Source organism: Carlito syrichta, unplaced genomic scaffold (genome assembly GCF_000164805.1).
Source record: "Carlito syrichta isolate Samal-C Ts95f unplaced genomic scaffold, Tarsius_syrichta-2.0.1 Scaffold304031, whole genome shotgun sequence".
Lineage (NCBI taxonomy): Eukaryota > Metazoa > Chordata > Mammalia > Primates > Tarsiidae > Carlito > Carlito syrichta.
In genome coordinates, this window is record NW_007248127.1 from 533,143 (window position 1) to 548,694 (window position 15,552).

At 52.8% G+C, this 15,552-nt stretch overlaps 1 protein-coding gene across 2 annotated transcripts in view; it reads right to left on the reverse strand.

Moving 5' to 3' along the window:
* The window catches only part of TRIM29 (tripartite motif containing 29), a 26,249-nt gene extending 11,440 nt beyond the window's left edge, over window positions 1-14,809 (reverse strand). The window contains exons 1-4 of one of the 2 annotated variants that reach the window (XM_008059421.2): window positions 13,885-14,809; window positions 4,861-4,956; window positions 3,817-4,050; window positions 2,432-2,630 (exon numbers count right to left, since the gene is read on the reverse strand). In XM_008059421.2, coding sequence (XP_008057612.1) covers window positions 2,432-2,630; window positions 3,817-4,050; window positions 4,861-4,956; window positions 13,885-14,685 — 1,330 coding nt within the window. In that variant the 5' untranslated portion in view covers window positions 14,686-14,809. Of the gene's footprint in view, window positions 1-2,431; window positions 2,631-3,816; window positions 4,051-4,860; window positions 4,957-5,106; window positions 5,384-13,884 lie in introns of those variants that run through there. The other variant, XM_021713074.1, reaches the window with a different exon arrangement.
* Between the last annotated feature and the right edge of the window lie 743 nt (window positions 14,810-15,552).

A 15,552-nucleotide genomic window follows, 5' to 3' on the forward strand; every position in this document is an offset into this window, starting at 1 on the left:
CCAGGCGGGTCTTGAACCCGCAGGCTCAGGCAATCCACTCACCTCGGCCTCCCAAAGCATAGGATTACAGGCTGAGCCACCGAGCCCGGCTCAGCCTGACATTGACTCTTAGGCAGGTATGAACATCCCCCGAGACAGATAAGGAGACTGAGGTTCAGGAGATAAGAGAAGCAACTTGCTCAATGACACTTGCCAGTAAGGGCAGAGTTGAGGTCTGAGCCCTGGTCCCCTACTCTTAACCTCAATTCAACCCACTGAGGGCAGCCTAAGGTGGAGGGGTGGGGTCCCAGTGTTGGGCTCCCTGGCTCAGGGATCCAGGTAGCTGAGTTGTCATGGGAGTGCCCACCTGCAGACCCCAAACCCAAACAGACATGCCGTTCAGTGCTGGACTTCCCACAGCCACCCTCCACCTCATTCCCTTCTCTTATGACTTCCCCACCTTCTACTTTCTCTGTCCTTCCCTCTCCCTCTAACTCAGACAAGAGGAGGAGTAAGTGGCTCAAACCCTCATCCTTATCTTCAAATCACTTGTGCTCAGCAAGGTCCTGACACACAGTGGAAACTCACAGCATAAATCAATGTCCTCCTAGTGTTAGCCCAGCCCTCTGCTCCACTGAGCCCAGGATGAAGTTGCCTTGTGCCTCTTCCCCCCTGGGCCCTTGAGGGTGGGAATGGGTCCCTGGTTGGTGGGTAGACTGGCGTCAGGGAGGGGTGGATGGTCACTCTAAGGTCTGACTCACCAGCTACCCATCCCCCGCCTCCTACAACAGACATACTCCCAACAACCATGCCGCAGCCAGACAAAAACAACACAGAGGCAAAGATGCCTCCCCAGGGGCCCGGGGCACAGGTGCGGGCCACTGAATCAGCAGAGCCCATCCCTGCTCCTGGCTGCCACTTCGCTGCACACCTTGTATAGAACACAGGGCCACACCTACACAGAGGCCATGGCCAGCACTATCGTGACCCAGAAATGGGACAGTGAGTGGCCGGAAGGCTAAACGGTTCCTGCAAGGTTCACAGGCCTCACTTCCTCCCGGGGCTATCCTCCTGGGTCTGGCCAGACCTCACGTGAGGGGCTCCCCCCGCTGAGTCTGCAGCCCAGGGACCGTGATGATCACACCCCTCAACCGCACTGTTGCAGCCACCAGCAAGAGCAGCGTCTCAGATGAGAAGACATGGGTGACGGAATAGCAGAGTATGAAGCCCACCATGCCCCCTACCAAGCTATGCACCCATTTAAAGGATGCTCCTCTGAACCTCAGCCGTGTCATGGGTAAAATGCAATACACCCCACAGAGAAAATGAGGTAATATAGGTGAAAAGCTTCACACAATGCCCAGCACCTAGGGAGGACTCAATTACTGTCAGCCGTCACCGTCACCATTAGTATCACCGCTATTGTCATTAGAAGGAGCATTTCAGGGTCTGAGTGCTGTTTGAAGCCAAATGATTATCTTACTGAAATGGCTCATCTGTCCTTGGGTGTGAATGAATGTCTCCCACATTTCACAGGGACACTGTGTGACGTCACCATCACCAAAGTACACAGATGACTCCCCCAGACCCTGGCCCTTCTCCACACTCTTACTTCCCTCTCCTCCCACAAAGAATCATGTGCTCCATCTGGAGACCAGACAGGGGTCATTTCCTTTGGGGTGTTTATGGCTAGAAGTCATTAAAAAGACTACATTTGCAAGGCCCCATGCACTGTCTGGGTCACTGCACCTGGATCACCACACCTGGGTCACTGGGTGGGGCCTTGGGGAAAGTGCCCAGGCTTCAGGCCCTAAGGGGACTGGGCGTAAAGGACTCAACAAGGTAGTTTCTCAGGTTCCAAGGCTTTCTGTGAGACAATTCAGTTGACCTCTGCAGGGACAGCATGACTCAGAAGAAAAGTTGATTTCAGGGGAGCTGGTGAGTCACAGAGATGCTGTGTCCCACCATCCCCAGTCTAGTCTTCCAGGCCAAGTTCAGCCTCTGGGCTCAACACTGCTCACCACGGCTCAGCACTGGTGGCAGGCAAGTTCTTCCTCCAAGCGTGGCTGCAGTTCTAGGTCACACCTGCTGGAATCTGCAAAGCCACCAGTCTGGAGTCTGGCCCAAATAAGCGGCAGCATCCACACAGCTGCTGGGCTGAGCCCAAAAAACAGATGTAGATCTGAATGAAAGCAATCCCTGAGTTTGATGGACAGCCCACAGAGAGAAGGCCCTTGTGTAGCTAGTGCCTAGGATGCTTCCTGCTCTGGAAGCCCCCTGTAATAGCTGTATAACTTTTGCAGCAAGTTCAATGAGGGGTTAGAATCCCTGAATCCTAGTCTAAACACCCTTAGGTGGGGCCAGAAGGCTGGCTGCCAGCCTACACCGGGCAGCAGGTTGCCCTGGGAGAGAAATGTTCACAGCCTTGGGGCTCGGCCACGAGGGTGCCTACCATTCTCCATGTGGTTCCTCTCGATGAAGTTACGGCTCAGGTCGGCCTTGCACATCTTTTCAACATGGCGCATGCACACATTGAGCAGGTCATCCTTGAAGTTGCCCAGCGACTGTCCCAGGCCCTCCCCCTCCAGCAGGACATGATAGGTGGGCAGAGGCGGGGGCAGAGAGTAACTGCTCATCAGTGCACCAAATTCCTACCAAGAAAGGAAAGAAGCCATTAGCTTCCTGGGTCTTTACGAGCCTTGGGGACCCTTCTGGGTAAGGGGCTTTCAGTGCAGCGGGATGTCTCAGCACGGAGAGCCAGGGGAGCTGGGCTCTAGTTCCAGCTCTGCTATGAACCAGCCTCACGTTTACTCACTGAACATTAGACTCTTCTTCTGTAAAGTGAAGAGGGTCAACAAAAGCCCACTTAATACCAACATCCCCGATGGCATGGGCACTCAGATATGGGACTCCACAATTCCCACCTCTATACGGAGTGCATCATGTCTACTGCATAGGAGTTTATGAAGGGACACAAGCAGCAAAGACTTGGGGAGTGAAAGTCCTAAAGAAATGCGGGGAATTGCTAGAGAGTTCTGAGTCAGTTGTGGTGGCACTTGAGAATCCCTGGAGAATCCTTCCTCCTTCTAAAATCCTGGCCCACCTTCAAGCCCCAGTTGAAGCTCCGCCTCCTTTACAAAGCTGTCTTGAGCTCCTTCCGCCTGCCTACCCTTCTCTGGACCTCCATAGGCACTTATCTCCCGAGCCATATGTTGTATCATTTAATTATACACTTTTCCTGTATTGTTCTCTAATTGTACATGTCTTATCTTCCCAGCTGGATTGCAGTTGCTTGGGGGCAGAAACCATGTCTTATACTTCTCTATTCACCACAGCACCTAGAGTACTGGGCTTGCAGTAGTACCCAAAACACTCTAGCAGATGGACGGATGGATGGATAAACATGCATACTAGATAAAAGATAACAAATGTGCAGCACTCATATGCCACTCTCCCTATGCCCACAGCAGGCATCATTAATCAATCACAGAACTCTTTCCTACTGAGTCAGGAGCACTGCAAGTATATATCCATTGGAGTTGATACAAGGTGATGGTTGGGTGCCATTGTGAGAGTAGGTAGATACATGGATTGGATGGAAAGCTAAAGGGACAGATGGAATGAAGCTGGATGGATGGATGATACACAGATAGATGGATAGGTGAATAGGCAGATGGATAGATGATGGATGGATGGGCGGATAGATAGATGAATGGCTGGATGGATGATAAATGGATAGATGGAAAGGCAGACAGGTGGATGAATGAATGATGGATGAGGGTCAGGGAAAATGGACTGGGGACTGAGGGCCTGGATGGTGGAGGAGCTGCTTGTTACCTGCAGAAAGAGCACTGAGTCACTGATGCTGTGCAGCTGCTCCCGGGTCTGCTTGTCCTCGTGCAACAGCTTGGCTCTCTCGTCCAGAGCATCCACGATCACCTTCACTTGGTTCACAGCATCCTGCTCCCGCTGCTCCAGCGCAGCCCTCACTTCCTCCTTTTGCTTCTCCAGGTCCCTCATTAGGTCCCGGAAGTTCTGCTCCAGGATGGCCTTCTCATTGGTGGTGAAGCTCTGGGTTCAGATTTGGGGAGGAGGAAGGTAGGAGGGTTTCAGTAAGGAAAAAAAAAAAAAAAAAAAACCTCCCTAGTGGGCTGCATCTTCGGGTACCCCTAATAAAGAACTGGGGCATTCCATAGCCCCAACCTGGCAAGCCTGTTTGGCCAAGAATCTCATTCAAAGGTATCACTGAAGGATGCCACCTTCTGATGAGATGGCCAGTTTTTTTTTGTACAGCATACCCTTTCTTATTCACCTACAGCTCTTTCCCCTTGGGGAGTTGATACGAGGCATCATTTCATGCCTGAGTGACTTCCTGAGGGCCCAGAAGTTCTCCCATGAGTCAGGTTATGCTCCCTGAGACCCCAACCAGGACGAAACATCATTTGGAAAGCAACTTGGCTGACTGTTGATGTAGCCAGAGTCCAAAGGCAATTTCAGATTGAGATTTGCAATTACCCAAACCATGGCACACCTACGTTTAGCCACACAGGCACGAGCAGAGATGCCAAGTATTTGGTGGCTGGGTAGTCTGGTGAGCAGAGAAGACATTGGAAGACACATAGGAGGGCAGGTCTGGGGTCTTTATTTGCTGAGATGATATAAAATGAGCATTAGGTGACAGGTGAGGTCCCACCTGGGCGCCTGGCCTAGATTGAGAAGGGGAGTGGGTGGAAACACCAAAGAGTGTGGGAGAAGTGGAAGAAACATGCATGAGATGCTGATGTGGGCCTGATGCCTGAGCAGCAGACAGGACCTGCCTCGCCAGCAGGACAGGTGGAGTGGGGTGCCAGGGTACACAAGGGCAGTCCAGGGGCTGCTCACTTTGATGCGATCCTTCTCCTTCTGCCACTTCTCAGCCTCATCTTCAATCTCAATGATCTTGAGCTGTAGTTGCTCTTTCTGCAGTGACAGCTCCGTCTGCAGGGAAAGAGCCAGATTGGAGAAGTCAGAGGGAGGAGGTGAGGCGAACCAGAAAACCAGGGAGTGGGTCCACCCAGGGAGCAAGCCTTCGACCAGGGCTCATCACACATCCATTCAGCCTTTTACTCAGCAGACATTCATCGAGACCTTGGATACGCCAGGCACCATGCCAGTCACCATGGATCCAGCAGTGAGTCAAACACCCTCTCACTGTGTTCTCAGGTCATTAGGCCTGGACATCCCAGCCATGTCTTTATAAGGGCTACACCTTTTCCTGGCTCCTCCACCCAGCATACCCAGGCGGGAAGCTCAGGTATAGTGTTCTTGCTCCTTTCAGTGGACTTGGCGCCATTGAGAAGAGAAAAGAGAGGGACCCAGCCCAGCTCAGCCCAGCTTAGCCCAAGCCAAGACCAGGGAGTGTCTCATGGCAGTAACAGTATGCAACGTTTCTATGGCATGACGCGGGGCCTGTGTTGCAAGCAGCAGCCAGGGTTGCCGCCGGCATGGACTCCGTCTGGGCAGGCATGGTTATAAACCTATTTATGGGAAAGGGAACACATTCTGTAGTTTGGGCAAGATAGAGGCTTTTACCCAGGGTCTCTAGGGAAGGAGAGACCAGAGAGGGAGGCTGTAAAGGGTAGAGAAGGTTGAAAAGGAATGGTTCTAGGACCATTGCTCAGAGGGAGGACACAGACCACTGGGGTCTGGGGTGGGTTGGGAAGAGGCTTAGCAGGAATGTGCTGGGGCATTAGCTCTCACATCCAAACTTGCCTTCCATCTGGGGAAGTGCCCTTCTCTGAAAACAGTTGCAACAAAGACCAAAAAGGAGACAGGAAGCAAAGACCCATTTCCTCCTGCTAAGGCAAGAGGCACCTCTTTTGTTCTGCTGGGCTCCCCCTTAGAGTCTCAAAGCCTTTCCAACTTGGTAAATAGGTGGGTGATCACTGCCTGACCAGCCGGAAGACCTAGGCATCCAAGAGAGTCCTGGACTGTCCAAGATCTCCCTGTGACTGCTGGGTTTTGAATGTAAAGTCCCACTCCTCTCTCCAGCTTGAGAGAACTCAAAAAGATGATCAAGGTGAGGAAACCATAAACTACTAGGACGGTCAGCTCCATCGGCCAGAAGTCTGGAGCGCCTGGGCACAGTGTGTTACCACATGGCACACCTTCGGAATGCCTCACCAGGGGAGTCAATGGGGATACCTGCTGCAGACACCCAGAGAAGTAGATCCAATGATAGACAGAGCTTTCCTGACTTTTTAGAAAAGGTGCCCAGAGGGTGAGAGAAACAAGGGACAGGAGGACAGGAGCCACAGAGCTCCCCAGACAGGCCTATCCATCCTCCCATCACCACACTCCTGGACTTTCCAGGCAACAAGGCTTGAAATTGTTCTCAGTAAGCATCCACCCACCAGCAATGGGTTAGAAATCCCATAGCATGAAAAATGTGTCACCAGAGATGAAAAAGTGTTGTCCAGAGGAAAGGACTATAAGATGATGATGGGAATCTGCACTAGTCTCTGGAAAAAGGCTGGGGAGAGACCAGCAACCACCAAATAAGGTGGTGGGACAGTGGAAAGTAAAGAAAGGAAGACTCACTGCAGGGAGCCAAAACTCAGCCTTCATGGTCTCCAAGGACACAGAGCCCAAGAGCCCAAAAAGCACAGGTTGGCAGACGCAGTGACCCTGAAGGCTTCTGAGGAAGCATATGTGAGCTGTGAAGAAGAGACCAAGAGGCTGGACAGTGGGTCTGTCCTGGGCACATTTCACATCCATGGAGAACTTCTGAGAGAGGCCTGAGGTCAATGGGACAGCTGGGAGCCTCACACCCACTGCAGCCGAGACTTCCTGGCCCAGCACAGCAATGGAAAAGTTGGCACCGATGTTTCTCACCCCCACCTCACTAATTCCAGAACAAGGTCTGATGGGAAGGAAAGCAGAGAACAGAAGCATACTCCTTCTCACCCTTGGAGCCCAACCCCGGTAAAAGTACTGATGTCAACGAGGGAAGGGCAATCCTTCCATGAACTGAGCATGAGGGGTCCAGAGGGAACTCAACTGAGACACAAGATGAGAAACCAATGGTTTGAACCTGGTGACCACCACCTCCAAGCAGATAACCTTTGAAAGTTTCTTAAGTTATCGTGTCTCATTAGCTCCATCTGTTCTATGAAGGCAGTAAGAGGATCCAGCTCCCAGGGAGGTTGTGGGACCGACTGGGATTCAGGAGTAAAGCTCTGAGAAAGGACTTGGCACCCAGTAAGCACAGATAGAATAGTGGTTACCATTGTCACTGCTGCGTGGGCACCCTCCATGGACCAGGTGCCATGCCAAGTGCTTGGAGGAGTGAGAGCAGCATGGTGGGGCTGGTCAGCCAGGCATAGGCAAGAGAGGGGAGTGGACAGGTATGATGGGGTGAGGTCTTGGCCATGTGTAGGGATGAGGATGGTGTATCATTGGATTGGGATCCAAATATAGTGTGTACACTTCCCAGGTACGGAGTGAGGAGTACATAGATAGGCTAGGGAGGCCAAGACACGAGGCTGAAGATGCAAGATCGAAGCTTAGCTTATGGATGATTGTAGGCTGGGGGGTGCTGGGAAAAACAGAATGGAGGAAGGCAAAAGAGGACGAGGGTGGGCTCACCACCTGCAGGTGGGAGTAGGCTTGACCAGAGAAGGGGAAGACCAAGGAGTCGAATGCCTGCAGTGAAGACAAGTGCACAGGGAGACCCGCTAGGAGCTGTGGTCGGGGCTGTGGGGGCAGACAGGTCTCCCCAGGAGGGCATGGATTCGCTGACCAAGAGGAAAGAAGGAGGTATGGAATACAGGGATGGAGAATCCAGTGGAGCTTAGAACAATGTGTCTAGGCCAAAGGCAGAGAGAGGCTATCCCCAGGGAGTCTATCCTGAGCAAAGGAAGAATGCAGTGGAGCTAGCCAAGGTGTGGAAGCGAGGGCCAGTGGTGTAAGAGGGGGATCTGGAAGCCTGTAAGGGCAGGGTCAGATGGGGAGACGAGCTATCTAGAGCAGTGGGCAGAAGAATCTGTCAGGGTGGGGGAGAGACTAGTCCTCCTGTTTCCTTGGGGCACTAAGGAAGTTGTACAAGGCTGGGAGGGACCTTGCTTCCACTGCCTTACAAGACTAGACTCGCAGGACACAATGAACTCTCAGAAGGGACCTTGAACTGAGAGCTCTGTGCTGCTAGAAGGGTCCTTTCTCACCTCTGGGAGAGTCCTGACGTCTGGGATAAGTCCTACCATGTCAAGGGAGGAGCATTTGCAGTGAGACCTCTAGGGATGCACTTAGTATCTGTTCATTCTGGGCAGTTTTCACTAAACAGGAAGTAACAGAACACAGGAAGGTTTCAGAGATGTTGGGTTCTCCACCAACACTAAGAGAGGGAAGGAAAGTAACTTTATGATTACTGAGCATCTACTGTGTGCCAGGAATTTTCTCCTCCACTCTGTAAAGGCTTCCTGTGGAGGTAAGTGGCATTATCCCCATTTTCCAAATGTGAAAACCAAAGCCTAGGCTGGGCCGCAGTGGCTCTTGCCTATAATCCCAACACTTGGGGAGGCTGAGGTGGGAGAATTGCTTGAGCCCAGGAATTTGAGACCAACCTGGGCACCATAGCAAAACCTCATCTCTACAAAAAAAATTAAAGAAAATTAGCCAGGCACGGTGCCACATGCCTGTAGTCCCAGCTGCTCGGGGCTGTGGTAAGCAATGATCATGCCACTGCCCTCTAACCTGGGCAACAGAGTGAGACACTGTTTCAAAAAAACAAAGAAGGCCTAAAGTGATCACAGAGTTCGCCTGAGTGCTCATGGCTAGAAAGCAGTAAGGCCAAGATACAATGACAGAATCCTACGATGTGGCTTTAGAGGCATGTCTACAGGCGGTGGCCCTTGGCTCTCCTGTACCTTCTGTGACATTGTCCTTCCCCTCTGTCCCTGCTAACCTAAGCCCACCCAGATGCCCCCACCTCACAGATGGTGCAGTTTGATAATCCTGCCTCTGCCCTACTGCCCTCTTTTCCTCCCATTACCACCCTGCAATCACTCCTGAGGCCCCAGTTCCCTCCTTCCCTCTCTCCCCTCTCTTGAAATGTGGTTGAAGCCCCTAATGTCTGACAGGGCCTCAGCTCCCCACAGCTCCACCCCTACCCACACCTCCCTCCTGACTTCCTCCTACTCCCACTTCATTCCCTTTACCCTGCCCAGGCCTGTCCCTGAATGCTTTCTTTGTTCCCTTCTCCCACACTCGTCTGGTCGCCTCTTGCTCTCTGATGCCTGGGACGGCCCTGAAGGGGCCACCCAGCCTTGAAATCCTCAGCCTTGGGTGAGCAGAGGTGTCCCTGAGAGCAGACGGAAGGCACAGCAGTGGCAGTGCCTTGGCCTATACGGGGCCTTCAGGTACAGAAACACCTGAGCTCACTTGCACAGGTATACCTGCACTGCCCCCAGGGAAGGGGAGATCGCCATGATCTTCCCCTGGCCTAAATTAACCACATAGGCCTTTGGCTGTGACATTTGCCAAATGAGCCAGATAATTGCCAAATTTGTACTCTCAGACAAATGGTAATTATCTGGATAAGAATCTGAAATGCTGGATAGATTTCCTCTTTTCCACTCAGATGTCAAACAACCCAGTATCTGTTAGTCTGCCTGACTGGAGCTTACTGTTCCTTTGCTTCCTCAGAGCCCTGGGCCAGGGGAGGGGCAAGATGGGGTGAGAGAGGCATCGCCCTGGCTGGGCGTCTCCAGACCAGTGGTGGGCCATCAAGGAAGTCACCTCAGCTTCCTGGGTCTTGGTTTCCTTATGGTGAAACTGGATTCGATTTCTGGTTCCCAACCGTCTACGTATTAGAATCCCCAAGGAAGACTCTTAAAAATACAGACCTCAGACTCAGGTCCCTTGAATCAGGACTCTCCAGGCTAAGGCCTGGGAATCTGTATTTCAGCAATGCACCGGGTGATTCTGATCTGAGGACTGCTATCTGGGAGCCACTGAGCTCGGTGATCCCAAGGACACCCTTTTAATCCTATGGGAACACAAAGGTTTAACATAGAGGAACCCCAGCTCTGCCACTCTTGAGTGCTATGACTTAAGTAAGTCTCTTGGCATCTCTGAGCCTGTTTCTTCATCTACGAAATATGTGCAATAACCCTCACCCCATAGGACTGCTATCAGGAAGAACCACACACAGGCCAGGCCCAGTACCTGGCTCACAGGTGTGCTCCATAGAGACGGCTGTTGCCTGCCTATTGCTTTCCTTCCCTACTTCCAGGCTCCAAACCTCTTTTATTTGTTGTTTCCCCCTCAACCCCCAGCAAAGTCATCTACCTCCTTTCTCACCCATTCTGCCCCAGAGCAAGTGTTTTCCCCCAAGGTCTCCAGGGAAAGTGGTCCCAGCCCCTCCAGGGCACACAGGCCTTTAGCCTGGCTCCTCTTCCCGAATCCCAGGTGCGGCTGTCTGCCCAAAGAGCTTCTCTGCTCAGACCAGCACAGCTCAGACACTCAAGGACCAGTGCTTGCCCATGCCCAGCAACCTTGTGGCTCAGCCTTCAGGAAAGCATTGGGCACCAAGACCAGAAATGAAGCTGGGAGTGTGGTGGCAGAAATGATCTCAGCCAAATGAGGGTGGAGGAGGCGCTGAGGCTGAGTCCTCCAAACAACACTCGCTGCTGATTGTCCCCTGCACATGCCTCGTCAGGCTGTCTCCCCAGAGCCAGGCCAGACCCACGACAGGACAGGGTCACCCAAGAGTAGTCCACCTGGGAGGTTTTCATATCCTAGCCTGTTGTAGCAGGAAGGGACTTGGGATAGGCAGAAGGAAGGGTAATGAGCCTTGTACCAGAATGTGAATGAGCTCCTGGCACCTCCAGATGGGACTGCCTAAGACCCTCATGCCCACCAGAATGACCTCTTCCAGGGGCACTCATGTTTTTCTGAAGTGGAGATACCTTTGTTTCAAATTAAATGGCCCCTGCCCCATCTCTATCCCCCAGGATAAAACTTGAGGCAGGCTGGGGTCAGAGGATGGAGAAAGCTGGGAACACCTTCTTCCTGCACCAAATGAGATGCATATGTCCATTTTCATTTCACCCACCTCACCTAGCCTGATAAATGTCCAGAGCCAGGGGGGTGGGTGGGAGGACATGTACAGGATCCCTTGTGACATTTGGGGTAGAATGGGAACATCCTGACCTAAAACCACCAGAGGAAGGGATTGTCGTGTCACCACACCATTTTCTAACATGGACTCTTCTCAGAGTCTGTAGGTAGAGCCGAGGTCCAGAAGCTCAACACCCACAGCCATTAGTGTCATCCACAGCTACATGCAACCAACGAGACAGAACTGACATGACCTCACCCAGGCCTTCACCAGCAGGCCTGCAGAACTGGTTCTGCACGGGGCTCCTTGCAAACAGCTGTGTGGGCTGATGTCTGGGTCTGCAGGAGATGCCTGCAAAGGAAGCTAGGATGCTGGTTTGCTCTGGCCCATCAATCCACTAACCCTGTTCTGTACCAATGTCCCCCACGTCTGGCATTCCAGCAGAGCCTGGCCTAGACAGACTGTCCTGCCCCAATTCAGGCTCCTGGTGGCTTGGCCCCACTCCTCCCTGCCAATTTCTAGGCCACAGATGCACACACATGTGCACACACAGACTGCTGGAAGCGCCTACCACCTTGCCAGTGGATCAGGCATTTTCTGCTAAAGCACACACATCCTGAACCCCATCCCCTGGGTCCTTTCCCTGAGGCACTCTCAAAACATTGGAAGTGACTTAGGGGGCTTCTTCCTCAAACAAGGACCTTGGACAGGGCTCTTCCTTTCCCTGGGTCTGTGTCCCCACCTGCAAGGTGGCAACAGAGGTGACTGCTAATCCTCCACAGCCTGGCCGTCTGTTCTCTATGATTCGATGTTTACTTACAGCTGCTTCTGCATAGATGGGCGGGTGCTCTCCAGTCTTGTTTGTGCATCTGGGCTCTGCCTCCTGACCTATATCATGAGCACTCAAGGACAAGGACTGTGTCTGTGAGTCCTACAGTGACCCCCGTACCAGAACTCTGAGCTCCTGGCACCTCCAGTCAGGGCTGCCCAAGACCCTCCCGCCCGCCAGAACAGCCTCTTCCAGGGGCACTCAGGTTTTTCTGAAGTGGAGATACCTCTGTTTCAGATAAAATGTGGGTCCAAACCCCGAGAATGGGTTTCATGGCCCCTCCCCCATCTCTATCTCCCAGGATGAAGCTTGTGGCAGGCTGGAGTCAGAGGATGGGGAAGCTGGGAGCACCTTCTTACTGGGCTGAATGAGCCTTCTGGAAAGAATCTGTGAGCGTGTTCCCATCTCGTCCCTCCTGCCCAGGGGTGTGGGTGAGAGGTGCAGGGAGAGAGTAACTCATAAGCTCCCAGTCAGGAAGGCTGGGTGAGGGGAATCCTAGGCTGCCCCAATCTGAGGGGTGCAGAAGCTCTTGGGGAAAGTCGAATCCCTTGCATTGGCGACCAGGAAGGCTCACCCCAGGGAGGCCACCACAACAGGGAGCCATGTTGCTTGCTACAGGGGGCGAGCGGGCTTCTAGGGGGCGAGTGGGCTTCTAGAGGGCGAGGGCAACAGCCACAGGTGGACCCTCAGCCCAAATACCCTTCCCCAGGTGTGCTTCATTCACAAACCTACGCTCACCGCTGCTCCTCACCGTGGAAGTACAGGCGTAATCACATGCATGGAACTCATGGAACACACGTACCACCCACACAAATATGGGCAGACACCCACAAACACACACAAACACCCACATGCACATAACACACACACATATACAGATGCTTCTCAACTGATGATGGGTTACTTCCCGGTAAGCCCAACAAAAGATGAAACTATCATTGGTCAAAAATGCCTTTGGGGGGGTGAGATTGGCAATTGAGGGAAACTGCCAGGGGAGGGAGGGGCACACCTCATCAACAAGGGTACCTGCATAATGAACATTTGCATACGTAGCCCTGAATTGTACCCCACATCTTTAAAATAAAAAAATAAAATGCCTTTAACACACCTCGCCTCCCAAACATCATAGCTTGGCTTAGCCTCCCTTATACATGCTCAGAATACTTAAGTTAGCCTGTAGTTTGGCAAAGTCATCTACTACTTCATATAATAATAAAATGTGGGAGAGCTCCTGTAACTTACTGAATGCTGTACCTTACTGGAAGTTTTTGCACAGCTTAAGCATTGTCAGTTGGGGGCTGTCTGTATCTGTGTACCCCATCCACACACACCCAACGTCCACCAACAACAGCCACAGGCAGGTCCACATGCAACCATACACACAGCACTAGGGTCCAGCTGAGGAAAGGACAAAGGAGGCTATGAGGGAAACCAAGAGACCGGCAAAGGAATCAGAACGAGCAGCTGCTCTACCACAAATGAAAACTGCAAAGCCGGCAAAAAGGATACTTCAGTGGCCCCCAAAATTCCCTTCTTCTAGTACCTTCCCTTACCCACCATCCACACCCCAGGGGCCAGTCTTGCTTACACAGAAGAAATACTCTCCAAAATTAAGAAACATCCCAGCCAGGCACAAAGCCCAGGAGTGAGCTCCAAACCATTGGATCTTATTCTCTGAGCAGACGTGAATTTATCCTATGACCTCGATCAAGCCCCCAGTGGTTTCTGAGATTTGTTCATCTGGAATATACCTCTGTCTCCTGAGACCTTAGGAGGTTGAGGAACCATGTCTGACCCCCAGCTTGGGGTGGGGTGGGGAAGTGGGTATGGAAGAGAAAAAGTGTTTTCCAAAAAAGCCAAGGACAGCAGAGACTTAAGCCCAAACACTGGCAAGCCCCCATCAAGAAGGTCAAGGTCAGAGGGGCAGGTTGAGGGAGGAAAGGCCTCAGGGGAGCAGCGAGGAACCCCAGCAAAGTACCTCCTTCTCAGCCTTGGCCTCCTCCACCGTCACGGTGCTGTGGTTCTTGTGCTCCTGGAACATGCAGAGGTAACAGATGCAGGTCTGGTCGGTCTGGCAGAAGAGCTCCATGGTCTTGCCGTGCAGGGGGCACTTGCGGGCCTCGAAGTCCCGGATGGGCTCCAGCAGCTGGTGGTCACGGAAGGCAGCGCCCTCCAGGTGGGGTTTGAGGTGCAGCTCGCAGAAGGAGGCCTGGCACACCAGGCAGGACTTGACCGCCTTCTGCTTGTTGCCGATGCAGGAGTCGCACAGCACCTCCTCGGAGCCTGGCTTGGACCTCGAGAAGAGGCCCGCGTCTCCCCGGGGGTAGCTATTTCGCCGGCCCTCCCCAGGCTCCACAATGGTCACCGTGGGCTTCCGGGGCTCCGAGAAGATAGACTTGCGCAGCTCTCCCTTCTCAGCAAAGGTGACGGGCGGCTTCTTGGAGGCCCCCAGGTGGAGGCCTGCATACGGGGACCTCTTGCCTTCTGCAGAGTCCATGCTGAAGTAGTTGGAGCTCTTGTCATCCACAGACTCAACAAACTGGATGATGGGCCGCCGCCACTCATTGCCCGAGAACAGGGCGCTCTTTCCCTCCCCTGATTTCAGGGCGCCGCCCAGGTTCTTGCCCTCGGTGGCCTCCCCGCTGTGCCCGTTGGTCTTGGTGTCCTTGCCGTCGACCTTGGTGCCATTCTCCAGGGTGCCATTGGGGCCCGAGGGGCTACGGGCATCCCTGGCCTCTGGGCTTGACCCATTGCTCCTGGAGGCGTCTGTGGCGTCCATAGCAGGTCACTTGGCTGGTCTGTTTGGGGCTTGCTGGGGCTCAGGGTGCGTGACCTTTCTGGCGGGCGTCTCCACAGGGAGTGGGGCAGGCAGCCTCAAGGCCCAGGGACACACCTGTGAGGAGGAGGAGGAGGAGAACGAAGAGGAGGAGGCGTGGAGGGGAGGAGTAGCAGACACAAGCCTGACACAACGGGCCAGGGAGAAGCAGGCGGTTCCAACAGCCAGCAGAGCAGCTCCTTACAGAGGAAGCCACGCCCTGCACATTCATACCTAACCTGATTTTTAGAAGATGTGTTTTTTCTCCCCCAGCTTAATTATTTTCCACAACTCAGCAACCAGTTGAGCTGCTTCCATGTGACGCACTTGCTTCTCATCAGGGAGGTGGGAGCCTCTGTTCTCACAGGTGGCCAGGCTTCTTTGAGCTGAGCAGCCCTGGGGCAGAAGGTGAGGTGTCCGCAGGGGCCCAGGGGACACAGGGCTATGAATTGGGTCACACAAGCCAAATAGCCTTATAATTTGTGGACCTGGATTGCAGAGGAGAGTTTCTCTACCCTGGGACAGTATTACTCCTCACCTTAAGGGTGGGTGCAGTTTGATTTGGATTTTAGGACTCAGAGTGACATGGCTCTTGACTATTGAGCCTCTACTTGCCAACTTCCGGGCATTGTCCTGGATACCTTTCATATCAGGATTTTAAGAGATGTTCACTGTAATCAGAAGTGTCTGGATGCCGATGGTAAGCTCTCTGAGCACCTCTTGTAATTAGAAGTCAAACGTGACTTGTATTCATCTCATTGAGTATTAAAATTTTAATACTTTTTTCCTTTCTTAAAATGTATATACATTTTTTATGAGCTCATTTGAGCC